Raw genomic sequence first — 17,804 nt, 5'->3', positions numbered from 1 at the left:
TGATTTCATGTTTATCACATGAAAGTAAAATAACTGTCTGATAACTACGTTTTATTTTTAGGTTTACTGAACTCAAAAAAATGATTTATCTTAACTGAAGCAAATAATTAAGTTAGATCAAAGTAAAAAAGGTTTATCTTTCCAACATCCACCCTCTCATGGTGGAAAAAGTATTATCTGAACTTCTTCATCCACTAAATCATCTTCAAATGGACACGTCATGCTGCTTCACCTCTCTGAAAACAAACTAACCTTCAACTAAACCTGCTCCAGACCAGGTTATGTTCAGAGCATGAGTTGCTATGTGGCATTTTGACATACCCTGAAACATACCTCCTTTTTTGGAACCGAAAACTGAGGTTATCTGCTTCCTTAGCCTCGAACTTACCGTGGGAGCTAGCATAACCTGCTTTTTGGAATACCCCCCAGAACACAACATGTTCAGCCACAACAACATGTTAAAAACACAAAAAACACTTTTTTTATTGGACTGAATCTTTAACTCAGCTGATCTTTTTGGCGCAGTGGATCATAGTGCAGCAGGATCACATCAAACTGAAGGAAATGCTTTAACCCGTGAACAGAGAAAAACAACATGCCAGATTTGATATTCAACATAACTGTAGTGTTGCGAGCAATAAAAACAGGCTGTGGTTTGGAACTGTATGCCGATTTGGTCCCGGGTGTGTTGCTCTTTCTGCATTTGCGTGTGACAGGACATGGAAGCAGTTGTCATCTCTGAGCATCGTGTCCTTCCCTGATGACCTTCCACAAAGTCCCAAGCTTAAAAGAGGAAAAGTTGATTGAAAGCTCAGAATCATGAAGACATGTCTTAGGTTTTATGGCTTCTCTTCAAACTTAGAAGATCATTTGAAAATTTAGTTTGATATTTATCTTTGAAATACTTGTAAAGCATTCCACATTGAGTCATACCAGTGAAGAAGAATCACTCCAATACAAATGTTGTTAATGGTGTTTACCTTTCAGCATATCTCCTCAGGGGTCGCCACAGGTGGTTTGCCAGAGATTTTTACGTTGGATGCCCTTCCTGACACAACCTGTATCCAGGCTGGAGACCACATTGTTAGAGTCTTGCCCAAGGACCCATGCTGGAAACTTTTTTGTGTATAAAACACAATAGCATAGAATGAAAAAAATTTTTAGTCACAAATTCTTCGAGTTGTCTTACTTAAAAAGATAAGAAGACAGTAATGTTCATCATAGATACACATTAACTGTGAGAGACAGAAAGTTTTAAAAAGAGTTCAGGAAAAAAACATTGTTTTGTTTATAAAGAATTTATTTGGATAATAGAGCAGAAAACAAATATTTAGAATTCTTGATTTTTCTTTAAGAATTTCTTCTATCCTCCAATTATTACCTGCATTGTCGCCTGTTTGAGCTATTTCTCCGACCATGGTGCAGCGCTACAGGGCAGTCGACTTCTCATCGGAAGATTGAAGGTTCAATTCCCGCCTTGATTCGATTCCTTTTTCATTTCATTTTTGCACAAGACTGGTGTTCGGCAGAGGAGCCACCATAAGCGTGTGCTATACAGCTATACATCATTTACTATTTAAAACACACCGGGCCACAGCTTTAAACAGTCGGACTGCAACCTCTCCACCATGATCAATACCAAACAGCTGTCGAAAGACACCAGGAACAAGATTCAGCTGAACTAGATCGGGATGTATCGACCTACAAAGCATCATGTGAAGTCATTTTTTATTTTCAAACCTTTTTAAATCAAAATCAGTTCAGTTCAGAAAACGTGTTTGAATAAAAACTTAGTCTGTGACTGTAGGATTCTCTACATTAAGATGTAGTTACTTTGAGACGTTTAGAGGAAATCTTCAGCAAATCCACAGAGAAAAAGAGGACCTGATCGACAACTGCACATTTCAGAGCTGGCAGACTTCCGCTCTTCCAGCAGTATTGACACAAGAACAAAACTGTGGAGGGAGCTTAATGGTTTTCATGGGTGAAAGCTGCATAGCTGCATGCAAGCATTATATCAACAAATCCAGCACAAATTCAGTTGTGAAGGGAGATGGGGTGTTGTTGACTGTAAATATGTTTACTCTAAACCAGCTTCAGATTTCTTGGATTTACTTCAGTGTTTCAACATCATTCAAAATGTCGATTTCCCCACTCGCATCTATGGTCACATTTTGGATCTCATCTGCACAACTGGCATCTCAGTTTACAATCTTTCTAGTCAAAATCTTCATATATCCGACCACCTAGCCATAAGTCTGGACTATGTATTATAATTATGTTTGGGGGAAGCTTTTCATAGTTAGTGCTAGTGCTATAGCAAAAACATACATTTGGGGTGTGAGGGTTTGTGCAGCGGTAGGGCGGTCGACCCATGATCGTAAGATTGCAGGTTTGATTCCCGCCTTGCACGCCCATGTGTCGCAGTGTCCTTGGGCAAGACACTGAACCCCACCTTGCCTCTGGTGGGAGGTTGGCGCCAGTGTTTGGCAGCGGAGCCGCCATCAGTGTGTGAGTGTGTGTGTGAATGTGTGTGTGCATGGGTGAATGGGACTGTGACTGTAAAGCGCTTTGGGCCTTCGAAAGAAGGTAGAAAGCGCTATATAAGTATACGCCATTTACCATTTACCATAATTCAGATGCTTCTTATGTAACTTTTAAAATCCAAATGTCTAGATCAGGTTCTCTCTGATCCTCAAGATAATATGCTGAGGCAGGAGATTTCAGGTGATGACAGGGCTAAAACATCAGAAACAAAACCAGATGGAAAACAAACAGGGCGGTGGATCAACTGCCACAGTCATGGCACAGTAAGCTTTGAATGTGTGATTTCACATGTGGACTAAAGATGGCCCCATGTGTCAAATTAAAAGATCAGAGAAGCTTAAAAATGTTGTGGTACAGGTGTTCAGATTTATATAAATGAACATTTCTCTCCAATCACTTGAGGTTTGCGTGGTTGCCATGGTAGTATACAATTATGGACATTTTAAAATACATACGGAAAAAATAAACATCCTCATTTATTAAAAATTTACTTTTAATGACTGTATTAACTTTAACTGCAATTTTACGGTTCTTTCACAATTAGCTCAAGAAATTTTGAAAAAATTGCATTTGAAAGCTTTATTTAAACAGCTTTTAAAAGCTTCAATTTGTGTCTCTTTTTCTTGAACTAATTCAGGCTCATCTGCTTATGAGGGAAAATACCAGGAAGACGAAGTGGACTCTGCAGCACAATGTTAAATGACTAGTTCTGTCATGGTTGCTAACTGCGGTTGCGGCCGCGTAATGGCCTTTGCGGGTTGGAATGGTTCAGGACGCCAAAGATCTAATGTGCAGTGGGAAAAGAACTAAATCACATAAGAGTCTGCATGACATTTCAAACCTTTGCAAAGGGAAAACATTTCAGACTACACCAGGTCAGAAAGCTCCACTGTCATCTGGTCTCTCTCTGCTCCCAAAGCAGACAGCAGAACAACACGTAAAGATGTAAAATACGTCATTCAGTAGATTTTCCTGCCAGTCAAGGATGGTCGCGTCCGCATCTCCAGTCCGCAATCCACAGATGCCTCTGTTCCATAAACAACTCAGCACAGACAAGAAAACACAGACAAACTTGTGATTTAGCTCAGCACAAGTGTTATTACAAGACACACAATGTTCATATATGGAACCAAGTCGATGCATAATCAAAAGTATAAAAGTATCATCAAAACCTGATCATCTCCACACTGCTTCACAGTGTGTCAATAAATCAACCTGGCATGTGTTGGTCTTTCATGGAGAGAGTAAACACGGTGATGCTGCAGCGTACGTCACAAAAAATGGCTCACACGACAATCTTTTTGTCCACGCTCTCGGCCGTGAAGTCATCCTCTTTGACGTGGCGTGCCCTCTGCAGAAAGAAAAGGGTTGTTGGTAGCGGTCGCGCAGCCGTATCACTGTCACCATCTACAGATTGTAAGCCTGCAGGCCGGCCTCCGTCACAAGCCACATGGGCTGCAGATAACAGATTTCTGCGACCACAGACGCTCTGGGAGTGTCAGAGACACACCACACAGACAGCAGGGATCAATTTACAGCCTCAGAGGTGGAGGTTTCACACTCTCACAGGCAAATCTGCCAGCAGATTCTCGGTGGAACTGTTGCTGAATTTCTACTAGGAGTATTGAACACAAAAACCACTAAATTCCCCCCCAGAAAATCCAAGGCTACTTGTGGTGTCTGCGTCTGCATGTGAAAGTTCCTGAGGGATTATGTGGCTTCCAAAATCCAGCTTCCTGTCTATACCCTGTGGACCGAGGTCTCTCTCAAAGAACACATTTGGATCCACTCAAGCAAAGTGTCAGGGGAACAGCAGCACGCAAACCTCAGCTACCTTTTATGCTGCCTTTTTCCCAATCAAAGTGTTCATCAAACCCAACATCTTTCCTATATCTTACCCTGAGGCAATCACAGAGGAGGCTACCAGAAAAAACAACACAACAGGATCAAGAAAATAAATCAAGAAATGGCACATGTGTGTGTGTAAATAAATGTGCCCCACAGTGGTTAAACGTTTCAGTATGTTTGTCTTTTTTTGCTGTGGAGTTTTTCTTTCTCATCTTCAGAAAGACGTGAGTGTTCAGTGTCAGATTGACAATGCTAGACTATGACTGAACCAAGGTCACTCAAAAAGAACCTAGAACAGAACATGCAACGGTAAAAAGTCTGAGCTGTTACCCCTGGCGTAACAGGTCTAAGATTCACAGGATGTTCAAGAGCGTGTGTTATTTAGGTGTCTCCAGTGGCATCACCAGTGATAAAGTGTAAACTGTTGACAAAATGTTTTTCATTTGAAACCATGCGTTTGGTTTTCCCTAATCAAATCAGTCTCATTGGCCTTATGGATAACCCAACGCCAAGTGTGTGCTGCAATGGAATGAGTGTCTTGGCTCAGCCTCCATGTCAAAGAAGACACAGTTTGCAAGTCAGACCTTCTATAACCCTTGTGCTATCTTAGATGACCCCACCCTTCCATTGACGTGTTCTCCCTACCATGACAAAGGTGGATAAAGGTGGAAAGATTTCATGTAATCCATGGACACCAGTGAAGATCACAAATCATTAAAGAAAAAAGGTTCAGAGCACTGTCTAGTGGGTCTAGAGCAGTGTTTTTCAACCAGTGTGCCGCGGCACACTAGTGTGCCGTGAGAGATGGTCAAGTGTGCCGTGGGAAATTGCCCTCATTAACTGATCTAAAAACATTTTCCATCTCCATGATTTCAGCTCTCTGTTCATCCAAACAGGCCCTGATAAAACACTGAGGAGTTAGGAATATAAAAGATCATAAAATACTTTTTCTTTGCGTTTATTTTATTTTATTAAAGACATTTTGATAAGGTACCGCGATTCAGCTGCACCTTCGGCTGTATTTTGGAAAAGTCCCGTCCCTTTAACTGTCTCCGCCAATCATTCTTGAAGCCTTAATCACATGTCATTAGTCTGACCAATCAGAAGTGGTTAAAATCTTCACTTCCTTGTCCCGATTTAGCTCGTAAAGTCGCTCAGTTCTAAAAAAAATAGCAGCTAAAGCTCGTCTTTAGCGGTGTAGCTTTCCACAGAATCCGGTATCAGACCGTGGAACAAGTGAACAAAACAATGAAGCTCCGAAAAGCAATCTTCGGCCGTTTTATGCACTACATCTCCCATGATGCATTGGGTTGTGAGAGTGACAGCGCATACGGAGATCTGTTGTTAAACGTCTTGAAACCAACGAACACACATCAAACTGTTTTTAAATCTTCTAACTTATCTTTTATTGCATCTTTTAGAAAAAAACAGCTGCAGTTTCCAGCTTTTTCTGCAACAATTATCTCAAAAATGCATGTGAGATTGCGGAGGGGCTATAGATCAATACAGACTATGAGTTTCTCCTTTTTTTTTAATTTTTGGATGCTGGTGTGCCGCGGGATTTTTTTTAAGGTTAAAGTGTGCCGTGGCTCAGAAAAGGTTGAAAAACACTGGTCTAGATGACCCAACTCCCAATGTTAAAGTGCCTAGGATAGCACAAGGGTTAAGGTCAGGGCTCTGCATTTGCTCCAGCGCTCTTACTCTATCTATTGCATTGATCCCCAACATTTGTTTTTGCGCCAACGACCAGTTCTTATGTTTCAGAATATTTTTACAAACTGGCCCTTGCTAGGCTGAATTTAGTGTCCTATTTTATGTCCACTTTATGTCATGTCTTGCTGCCTGATTTTACCCTGTCCTGTCATTCTGCTCACCTGGTAATCTTGATCAGCACCTGCTGGGTATTTAACCCTTGTGCTATCTTAGATGACCCCACCCTCACATCGACGTGTTCTCCCTACCATAACAAAGGTGGATGAAGGTGGAAAGATTTCATGTAATCCATGGACACCAGTGAAGATCACAAATCATCAAAGAAAAAGGTTCAGAGCACTGTCTAGTGGGTCTAGATGACCCAACTCCCAAGAGAGTAGTACAGATATAGTAGCACAGAGCTGGAAGTGGGTGCCCCCCCCCCCCCCCCCCCACACACACACACACACACATACACACACTTTTTTTCCTTTGTCTGATATAGCTGGGCTTTATTTTAGTTTGTGGTTGGGTCTTGGTAGTCTTGATTTGTTTCTTTTATTTCTCTTGAATAGTTAGATTTAATTAGGCTGCTGATTCCGTTGACTCTTCTGGGTTAGTGGGTCAGCTTTTTCCCTGACTTTTTTCATGTTTGGCCAAGGTTCCAATCCCTTTATATTTGTCTGTTTGAACCAGCACAGTAATTATTTCATTTTTGCTTTACATGACACAGACTGTTTATTTACTTTCAATAAACTGTGTTCTTTATTGTCTTTGGTGTGCATTCGTCATGTTGTGGACCTTTTGTGGTTGTTCCCCCAGAACCTAAAGCAGATGTCTGACCCTATAACACTTTGATAACTAAGGGAAAGTTAATAAAAGAGCATCTATTTTGCAAACATTTGGGTTGTCCACCTCAACCTTGCTTTATGAGGTATTTTACCTCCATGTTTAGGATGCAAACTGACCCCTGTGGAATCACATCCACACACAGTTTTTTTTTATTTGCGGGTTATATAAGATTTGCTCCATCGGATTCTGTTTCTGGAAGTTCTGTTCTTTGGAATGCTGAGAAATGTCTGGAATGTTTTCCACCTGAATCAACTTCTTAATGTGGAAATTTTATCTCCAAAGTATTTTGTACCGTGAACTCAAAAGAGATTGAGCAGGTTCTTTTGTAGATTATATTATTGCTTATGTTTTTCTTTCTGTAGACCCCCAAACTCAAGCTACATTCATACCCCCCCTCAGTAACACACATTCCACCGACCACTCCCAATGAAAAGTCCATGTAAATGTGCATGTGCAATTGCAATTGCAATGTTCACGCGTAGCTACGCATGTTTCTACAGCCGTTTTTGGGCTTTACATACAAAATGCACAGCCATTGAACATGCATTGAAAGTTAAACCATATCGAACTTTGACAAATCAGTGACTGGGTGACGTATGGATGGCGTCTTTAATGATTGCGGTTTGTTGTAATTTTATGACATCAAGTTTTTCGTATATCGGAATACAGCTGTGAAAGAAAAAGCCTGGATAAAAAGATTAGCTTCGACATTTTGCACCAAGCCTCTTCCAACTGTAGGTAGCGGACATGCGCTAGTAAACAGTAGAAAAAGAAAGAAGAAGAAGAAGAAGCCCCTCCCTGCTTGTCTGGTGGGAACACAGATTTCAAAACTGTGTGTTTCAACGTGCATCACATAAGCAGCGAGTCCGTAGCTTTAGACCACCAAAACTTTCTTAAGGCTGTTTGATTGAAAAAATGAATTTTTTTACCCTTTTTTGTTACCTAATCCAACAATGAGTGCGTTAACCAACAAATACAGATGCATTTTAGATAACACATCAAACTGAGCAATTTTCTGAAACTCTGCTGTGTTATTATTACTACATCTAAATGATTAAAAGAAAAAAGTAAAAACAGACAATCCAAAAAACTGAGATAACTGAGTAAAATATTTACTTATGAAGCCGATTTTTTTCACTGCTTAAAAGTGTTTTGTTTCAAAATTTAACAGGAATAAATTATATTTTATTTACTTATATTGGTATAAAATTAGTGTAGATGGATTGTACTCGCTCTGTCCTCACACTGATGTTTGTTTTGAACCAAAGCGACAGAATGACACAAACTGTTTAGATATAATCAAAGCGGAACACTTGATCTCAAACTATTTGTGTAATAGATCCAGTCAAGGCTCTCAATGAATAAAGCAAAAGTGGGTCACATTTATTAGAAAGAGGATGGAGACCAGACTTTACACAGCAGCAAACATCGCAGAGCATCTGTCATCTGACAAACAGCAGAATGTTTGTGCTGTTTACACCCATGTCATAAATAAACAAGGTTGCCTGTTTCAGTGTCTGAGAGGCTCAGCCGGACACCAAGCGCCTGTTGCACAACAACAGTTCGCTGTGTTTATTTGATTTGGATAAAGACCCACGCAGGGCATCCAGAGTTTGCCTGCTCATCAGGGTCGCTCTCTGAATCACAGCGTCTATTTTCAGCCTTCACTTCCTGCTAATAAAAGCATGCTGCTTAAGAAGAGCTGTGACGCTGCACGCTGTTACCGCGCACATGCTCAGGCTGCTTTTGTGTCACATTGTGAGTGGGTGGGTGGTGAAGAGGTTGTTATGGGATGCAGAATGGAAGCTGAGAAGCTCTAAGCTGCGTGGGAGAGGGTGATTTCTCCATGGATGGAGATGTTCTTGTCCTTGAGATGGCTGTAGCTTCAATCACATGGTTTGAATGTATTCCTATAGAGGGTGTCGAGGCCAGCCTGACAGGCTGATCAGAGAATGGAAGAGAAAGTATTACTTTCTTGATTCAAATTTATCTTGCTTTTTTCCAGTAAATTATTGTCTATACTAATCCTAGTTAAAGATGAATTTAATAGCAAAAGTGTAATGATCAAAAAGATGTTAAATAACAGAAGTGAAAGCAATACAGTTAGAAACAAGCTAAGGCCTATAAACTGACAAAAAGACTGAGATTTAAGTCAGAAACTAAAAAAAATAAAATAAACTCAAAAGAAATCATGCTACATTATTTTTCACACTATGAGGCACACTTAAAGCCTTTCTTTTTTCTATTTATTGTAATATTATTATTACTTTCAAAAAAGATATTGATTTTTTCCCCCAAAAAAATGGTCCTATATAATGATTGGCAGTACTTTATCAGAAACTCGGCTCTGAGTTGCGAGCCAGACCATTGGTAAGAAGTAAGTCTCCACTTACTTCCCACAATCCCTTTGTTTACACTCTCTCCCTCTAGCTTACAGCCCCTCACAACCCCAACCTAACATTACTGGTGCAAACAATATCCAGACATACGGTTAAGAGCCAGGTGCCGGCTCGGATGAGGAAACGAAGACATTAATGGATTTATTTTTTTGCAAGTGGATTATGGAATATAGTGGACCAAGGAGAGTTTGGCAGGTCCATCACAGTTTCTACGTCACGTCTGAAATCTATATTAAACTGTTTTGTTTTTTTTATCTGCTCCAGATTCACTACGATTTAAATTTTAAAAATTGTCATAACTGCCATTTAAAGCTTGTTTATATATATATATATATATATATATATATATATATATATATATATATATATATATATATATATATATATATATATATATATATATATATATATATATATATATATATATATATATATATATATATATATGTCTTTCATTGTGAGGAAATTGCTAGAAGAACAAGTTAAAAACACAATTTTCATTAGAGTGGGTGTTCATGCAACCTTGGGTCCAGAGGTCAAAGGTTGTTTTACTTACTAGTGCTTACATTGTTTTTTTAATTAATTATATTGTTTTTGTGTGTTAATTAACTATGGGTGAAATTCTGTTAATTGTTGGTAGAGGGCTCAGCAACTATAAATCATTTTTAAATTAGCATCAGTGTTTGGTAAAAACAACTAAAACAGAATAAATTGAAGCTGTATTATAGGAACCATAACACTAATCTGAGTGACATCCAACATGATAACTTTCATTAAGATGAGATATTTTATTAAGTAACATTGATTTGTGTAACAAATTATTAGTTTTATAGGCTCATTTCATATAAATTTCAGAAAATGTATGTTTCTATACGCCATAAGTATTATATTGATTGTAGACGTCCAGAGTGTTTGAGGTCCAAAGATCCCAGATAAAACATTCCATGGCATGCTGGGTAGTGTAGTGCACCAGCAAATAAATAAACTAACATGTTAATTTTATCTGTACAACTGAAAATATAACAAAAACTAAGATAGTGTGTTTTTAACTATCAAAAATGTGTCTAGCGTTAGGAAGCCGGGAAAGATTTTGTAATCGACTACACTTCCCACAACTCTCGTGGTATGGCTTGGAGCTCTGTGTGGTGCGTACGTGTTTGACACTTGTTTAAAAATGGGGTACTATACTCGAGCAGGCTGAAGGGTTTGTGGGGATGTAATCCCACCCAAGTTTATGAATGCACACGAAAGTGTGCTTTTGCGTTAGTTTACCTACACACAGACCGTTGCGCGGTCACAGTGAAAACACAAGAATGAATGAGCACGTGAAAGACTATAATCTGAGTGAACTGGGCATCGTCAGAGCTGGTTGAAAAAAACAGGACTTCTCACTCCGCTATTATTACACGATATTCTGCTATTTTGAAAATTCATTCGAAAACGTTTGTCTTTTACTCCCAAGATACGAAATTTACTATTGCTTATATTTTATATACTCCAAATTAGAAACATCAAGCAGGGTTTTGAACTTTATTTCTGTGCGTATTTCCGTACAAACACTTTAATTTCATTTCTACGTTTGATAAAAAATATATTGTATGTTTAGCGAAGTTTAGGTAAAAGGGGTTTATCAAAGTTTTTTGAAATACCTGATTATTTTTAAAATATTGTTAAAGTCACTTGAATCACTGAAGTTTCTTCATTATTATTATTCTCCGAGAGGGCGTCTTTAGTATAAACGATCTTTGAGAAGAGCTAGCTTAGTAGCAAACAAACAAACGGCCAGTGGATCCGGGCTCGCTTCGGTATGATACCCGCGGACAGCACCATGAGCTCCATCGTCCAGAGAATAGCTCGACAGGCTCTGGTGACCTTCAGGAGCCCGCCGCGGCTCGGTGAGGAGCCCAACAAAACCTTCCTGGAGAACCAGGGCAAACTGAAGAGCCTTATGACGGAAGTGCGGGCTTCAGACCTGAACCTTGTTCCGCGGAGGTCCGATGACGGCTCCCCGCGTGCCGCCCTCTACCACCCCGGCGCGGCCCCGGTCACCTACATGCATATCTGCGAGACGGACCAGTTCAGCATGGGGGTGTTCCTGCTGAAGAGCGGCGCCTCCATCCCCCTCCATGACCACCCGGGGATGCACGGGATGCTCAAAGTGTTGTACGGCAAGGTCCGCATCAGCTGCTTCGACCGGCTGGAGCGGCCGGCCGGTGGCCCGCAGGCGGCGCCCGCGCTGCCCCCGGCGCAGATGGGCGCGCTGCGGAGGTCGGTGCTGCGCTCCACGGCGGAGTACACGGAGGAGAGCGGCCCGTGCGTGCTCTCTCCCGACCGGGACAACCTCCATCAGATCGACGCCGTTGACGGCCCCACGGCGTTCATGGATATCCTGGCCCCCCCGTACGACCAGGACGAGGGCAGAGACTGTCACTATTTCAAGGTTCTGTCAGAAACCGAGCCGACAGGCCCGGAACAGAAGGACAAGGAGGTCTGGCTCATGGAGATCTCGCAGCCCTCTCATTTCTGGTGCGGTGGGGAGCCGTACCCGGGTCCCGAGGTCAGCCTCTCCTCCAGCTGACTCCCCCGCTGCACGCAGCTTGTTGGATCAGGAAGGCTCCTGGTGGCACCAAAGCCAGGTCGGGTTTGGGGCCTCAGAGACTCTCCGTGAATGCATCATCAGCATCCCCAAGAAGTCTGAGATGATGCAAAGCACACCCCCTCCATCTGATCTGATCATAGACCCCCTGTGTTTGTCCCAATTTCTCTCAACTGACCTCTGCAGCACACGGAGGCCTTCCGGATCTAAAAAGGAAACGACATCACAAAATTCCTAACTGCTAAAGAGGGTCTTTTAACCTTCATTTTTCAGCTTTAATCACCTGAAATGGCTTCCAAAAGACATTTAAAAATGAAGGAGCTGCTTGATTCGTTGGTTTAATCATTCAAGCTTTTAATTTGAAAAGCTACAAAAAGCAGAGCCCTGCAGGATGTGAGGAGCAGGGTGGTTAGGGTGGTTTTGCCAAGAAACGTGCCAGTGCAGGTTAATAGTGCTGCATTCAAGAAAGATCAGAAGGGCTTGTTTTGCTCGTTTCCTGCTTTATTTTTCCATGTTAAATTGACGGGTGGACTTTATTTAATCATCTGTTTCTGCTGCTCTTTGAAATCTGCATGAACAGATTTTGCATCGGTGAATATCTTTGCTCTGCAGCTTCTAACCTGTCTGCTCTTTGGAGAAAGTGATTGGCTCGGTTTTACTAGTCTCCCTGTGACGTTTCCTTCCATCAGCTGTAGAAATGATATGGCAAATTTCTGAAATTGTAACACTTCAAATACCATGTTTTATTGATTTTTTTTTTCCTCTGAGAAGAGCTGCATCCTCAGGGAAGTGCCTGTGACTTGTTTAGCTGATTTGTTTGTTTAAAAGATGTGCACAAAATCAGCCTTTCAGCACAATCTTATAGAAATGAAGGTTCTTTTTGTCTTTGTATAGCTAGGTTGCAATATTAAGCTGTCAGTGTGATTCCAAAATAAAGTTTATGAATGTGTTTAGGTGTCATTTAAACTATTTTAAATATTGAAATGTTTTCTTGTGGGAAAGAAAGTGGGATTTTTTGAGAATTTCGTGTTTCCAAAGTTATAGTGAAACTTTGAAGCTCTCACTGCTGCCACCTAGTGGGGAATAGGAAAAACATCTGGCAAGTGTGTTTTCTCAGGCAGGACTGCTAATCCCAACATTTTTGGACAAATTATCTAATGTTTAAAACCCACTCTGATACTTTTCGGTTTTTTAACATATTCTTGTCGCGTTTCTGTGATGTTAGAGGACATATACCATATTTTCCGCATTATAGGGCACACCGTCAATGAACGGCGCTGTTGTTTTTTTATAGGAAATCGAGGTTTTTTATTTAAGTGAACCTTACAGTGTGGAAAAACGGTATTAAAATTGCATTTCGGAGTATTTCTGGTTTCAAATCACTGTCGATCAGGAGATGAAAGAAATGGAGTTCGTAAAATATTGTATGTGTGCTGTGGGCGGGTCACAAGCTCGCTGCTCTGCTCCATTCTGATAAAAGGGATTTCTCATCCTAAATGTATCTTTTCTTAACTTTCCAGGTTTAGTTTTGAAGCAAAGCTTTAATATTGATGCCTTGTGTGTACTGTTAGCAAAAAGTAGTGCACTGGAAATGTATTCTAATAGGTTTACTCAAGTATAGACCATGTACTTGTAGGATGTATACTAACTGAATAATTCTTTAGACTAGTTTAGAACATTTTGAGTTTACATATATAATATATAGTATACAAAAAGTAAATGTCAAGTATACTGCCTCACTTTTACTATAAATCAAGTACACTTAAATAGACTACTTTTTGCTTAAGATTACTAGTAAAAGTCTATCATTTCTTATGTGTAAAGTATAAACATGATAGTGATTCTGCTTGTTTACTGCTTAGATTCACAGTGACGTCTTTTAAAAATCCATTATAGCTCTGGATGTTATGATCTTACGGTTCTCTTTGTTATTGCCACATAGGCTTTTTTTGAGTGGTATAAAAATGTAAAAGTTGGATTAATAGTATTTCTGGCCTAAATTCAAACTATTTCTACACCTTGCTGACTAGTCAATGGATCGGCACCACAATTCAACTAATAATATGTACTTTCCACAGAAAAGAAGCATCAGTTGCTTTAGTGCTCATTCTGTTTGCATAAAACATCCTAAAAACACAAAGACATCCACGTTTTAGGCTTTTTTTACCCCCCAGTTTGCATGTTTTTTATTCGACTTTCAACAGATTTCAAAAAGGCTGTTCGGTCACCCAAAACAAAAACATCACAAAAAAACAAGCTTTCCTTTATCCTGTTGGCAGTCCTTGCAATGTGTGACCTGTATTAGAACAATAACATTGTGCTGCTTGTATTTGATGGCATCAGTATTACCGCCGGTCTGGTTTTAGGCATTTCCACGCAGTGGCGTGCCACGCTGAAGCCCACATTTGTGAAACTTCTCAGGTGTTTTTTCACATTTTTCTTTAACCCCTTTTTAAAGCAGATTTTTAACTCCAGTGTTGACAATCTTTCGGCTACCGTAACTCTTGAAATGTTTACGCAATTCAAGTCATTCTGAAGCAGAGAAGCAGCCTAGTGCTGATTTGCAACACTTTAAACCATGATTTTCTTTGCTGATTCATGTTGATCGCATTAATGGAAAGTTATGTTGTCATGTTAACATTTTTATTTTGGTGTCGCTAGCGACATCTCCTGTGTTTAAGGGTTAAACGAGCTTGCCTGTGTAAAGATGGTACCCGAAAGTAATAGAAAATCAACAAAAGCGGTAAAACAACTGATTAGGAATACTAGCTTGAACCTCACCTCAAGCAGCCAAGTGTCTAATCATAAAAGTTTTTTAAAACACAAGTTGAGATATTCTTTTTTTTGTTTTGTTTTACAAAAGTCTTACCTGAAAAATAGATAATTTCAAGATTTAAAAAAAAGGTAGCTATTCTCAGTTTGTTGCTGATAAATTATTATTCAGAGAACTTATGCTTCTACTTAAAACTTAATCAGTTTATAAGCTTTGCAGTTAATAATTTAGCTAATGTGATTATTGCAGAAGTATTGTCATCTTTTGGATCCAAGGACATCATTATCCAGGGCTGGGTTGGTCGAGAATCAGCTAAAAGTCACGTGTAAATCGTTTGTAGCTAGCAAGCCACATCACCACCACAACACAGCTAACAGTATAACTTCTTAACGGTTAAAAATAAAGTTTTTTTCATGGACTGAATTTATATGTAGGCAGAGAAAGATTTTGATCAGTTTTAGACATTTCTTAATCATCAAAATAACGCCCTACACCAGTTTCAGACATTAGCATGTCTGCTACATCAGCACGCCAAAGATTCGTGCTCGCCACCTTGCGGTCGGTCGTGGAATTACAGCCCCAAATAAACAAGTAAAAGGTAAACACTGAGGCAACTGTCATTCAGACTGTTTTTTTTGTTTTTGTTTTTACAGCATGGCAGTTAATTTTTAGCATAAATGGGGCCAAGTTGAAACCTCTTTTGTTTTCATTCACAGCTGCTCTATGGAGAGCAGGTTCTGCTCCTCATCCCGCATCCTCCACAAAGATCTCCACCTTTGAATCCCTGAGAGAAAGTTAGGAGTGTTTGGAAACCATGGAACCACGTTCTGTAAACAGTTCTGAATGTTTGGGCGCTTCTGCTGAGATGTCGGTGCGGCAGTCAATGGTTAGGACGCGCAGGCCTTCTTCTCCTTCTGCCTGAGGTGGATCTTCATGTGCCTCCTCCTCTCGTCGCTGCGCGCAAACTTCCTCCCGCACTGCTGGCACGAGAAGGGCTTCTCCCCGGTGTGCGTGCGGATGTGCGTGGTGAGGTGGTCGCTGCGGCTGAAGTTCCTCATGCAGATGCGGCACTGGAAGGGCTTGTGGCCGGTGTGGATGCGCAGGTGGCGGCTCAGCTCGTCCGACCTGGAGAACCTGCGGTCGCAGCTCTCGGCCGGGCATGGGTACGGCCTCTGGTGCACGGGCGTCTTACTGGGTCGGTTCGGGTACTTTCTGGGTCTTAGGATGGGCCTGAGCGGGAGATTTTGGTGGGCGGGGAAGGCGGCGGCCATCGGGCCCTCTGCGGCGGAGGATGGCGCCGCGAGCGTGAAGTTCCTGATAGTGTTGAGCGGTGTGAGGGGCGGGGCCACCCTGAGAGACTCCAGCGGGTACGCCAGGGACTTCCTGTCGGGAAAAGCGGCCTGGATGTCCCTCTGGCAGCTCTGCTGATAAAAGCCTCCATATTCAGGTATGATGGAGAGCAGCGCGCCATCAACAGGTGGTTTGGGGGCGGAGTTATAGGGCTGGTGTTGGTGGTAGGGCCCTGCGCAGGTGGATGGAGCCAGGTAAGCCCCTGCTGTTTGGTCCTGGTACATGTCCCCGCCGCAGGAGTAGGGCGGGTCAGAATGTGGGTGGGGGTGAGGGGGCCCGTACATGTGGCTGATGCCTGGTTGTCCGTGCGCCATGCTGCTTTGCGCCTCTCCTCCTCCTCCTGGTGCGTAAATGCCAGGTGATGCTGCGGGAGATCCGGACACCGCTTCGGGCCCCGCGGTGGTGATGTCAGCGCTGAGAACGCAGACGTCCCCCGGCGTCCACTGCCCACCTGCACACCTGGAGTCCACCGAAAACTTTCCGCTGAACGCCACGGGGTGCGCGCGTAAAGTTGCAACGTACTGTGCCAAGTCGCTGTGGAGCTGCAGACGATCACCTGAGACACACAAACACACACACTCTGTCAGGTTCTGACCTTTTTCATTTTATCATCATCATTATCATCATCATCATCATCATCACATGGACCAAACAAAGGTGAGCCCCAGTAGCTGACAGCCGCTCACCGCCCGCCTCGTTCGGCCTCTCGTCATCCTCCTCCCCAGCAGGCTCCTCTTTGAAAACCACAGCTGTTTGGGGAGTGGGCCCCCCCTCCACCGCGTACGCATCCTTAGGAATGGCGTCTATGATGCTGCGTAAAGACGCGGCGACTTCATCCAGCGCTTTAGCGGCCATTCTGCTGACTGTGAGCTTGCGCTCCAGACGCGCCTCTCATCTCCTTCAAACAGCTCCCAGAAGGCGCTGCGAGGGTTTTAAAGGGAATCTCTGGGGTTCCCGTGACGTCATTCACCAAATATGGACTTGACTTTGGGAAAAAAGGAAAAGAAGGGGGAACTCTTTGGTGGAGATAACCATGACGACGGCCGAAAAAAAGTAATGCAAATGTATTCAAACTCATCCGTTTGGTGGAAATGGTTAATTCTCATCCTTCACTGTTTTTTTTTCTTTTTTGTTTGTGTTTTTAGAAAAAACGAGGAGCGGAGGCATGCGGAATTCCGGCCTCCATAAAAGGATGCTCCGGTGAGGTGACAGGAGCTCCGGCGGCATATATGGCCGTTATCCGGGTGATCGGGGCTGAACGGGGCCGTGTTTGTGCCAGCTGAGCCCACACACTGACTGCGCAGACCCATTTGTTATCCCTGCTGCTTGTCAGGAACAGATCGCTGCTCTGACTGCGCGCGGCTATTGTTGGCCGCCAGAGATAGATGAGGTGATTAGCGGGAGAATAATTATCCAAACAGCTCGTTTCCCCGGAAAGCTGCTTTCCTCGAGCAAAAATGGATCAAATAAAAGTGTTTAAACAGCATTTAGGTTTGATTTTCTTCCAGGATGGGGGGGGGGGGGGGGTGTAATTTAATAAATGTAAGGAAAATAAAAAACACAAACTTAAATTTAAGAAAATGTGTATTTCTAGGTTTTTACATCTTGACCTATGTAATAGTTTTCATAGAGGAAACCCTAAAAAGGTTGGAAAACCATGTCTTTATAGGAGACACATTTATGCTTAATGACGCTACAATGGAGTCAAATTTAGTTTCTGAGTCACTGAAGTGAAGAGGTGGGAAAA

The 17,804-nt window shown here is 41.9% G+C and overlaps 2 protein-coding genes and 1 long non-coding RNA gene across 3 annotated transcripts; 1 reads left to right on the top strand and 2 right to left on the bottom strand.

Annotated features, from left to right (window-relative positions):
* Positions 1 to 458: 458 nt before the first annotated feature.
* On the bottom strand, positions 459 to 6,514 carry LOC144984137 (uncharacterized). Its single transcript, XR_013647802.1, has 2 exons — positions 981 to 6,514; positions 459 to 783 (listed from the first exon to the last, which is right to left on the bottom strand). It is a non-coding gene; the product is annotated as an uncharacterized LOC144984137 (long non-coding RNA).
* A 4,303-nt stretch (positions 6,515 to 10,817) lies between these two features.
* On the top strand, positions 10,818 to 12,883 carry adob (2-aminoethanethiol (cysteamine) dioxygenase b). Its single transcript, XM_020709337.3, has one exon. The coding sequence runs from the start codon at positions 11,146 to 11,148 to the stop codon at positions 11,914 to 11,916; it is 771 nt and encodes a 256-aa protein (XP_020564996.2). The 5' UTR covers positions 10,818 to 11,145; the 3' UTR covers positions 11,917 to 12,883.
* A 1,201-nt stretch (positions 12,884 to 14,084) lies between these two features.
* egr2a (early growth response 2a) lies at positions 14,085 to 17,102 on the bottom strand. The gene is made up of 2 exons (XM_004076982.5): positions 16,744 to 17,102; positions 14,085 to 16,613 (listed from the first exon to the last, which is right to left on the bottom strand). Exons 1-2 carry the CDS (start codon positions 16,910 to 16,912, stop codon positions 15,595 to 15,597), a joined length of 1,188 nt encoding a protein of 395 aa, XP_004077030.1. The 5' UTR covers positions 16,913 to 17,102; the 3' UTR covers positions 14,085 to 15,594.
* Between the last annotated feature and the right edge of the window lie 702 nt (positions 17,103 to 17,804).

This window comes from Oryzias latipes, chromosome 15 (genome assembly GCF_053564925.1).
Source record: "Oryzias latipes strain Hd-rR chromosome 15, Olatipes_Hd-rR_3.1".
NCBI classification, from domain to species: Eukaryota; Metazoa; Chordata; class Actinopteri; order Beloniformes; family Adrianichthyidae; genus Oryzias; species Oryzias latipes.
The sequence above is the reverse complement of the archived record's forward strand: the minus strand, read 5'-3'. Positions and strand labels throughout refer to the sequence as shown.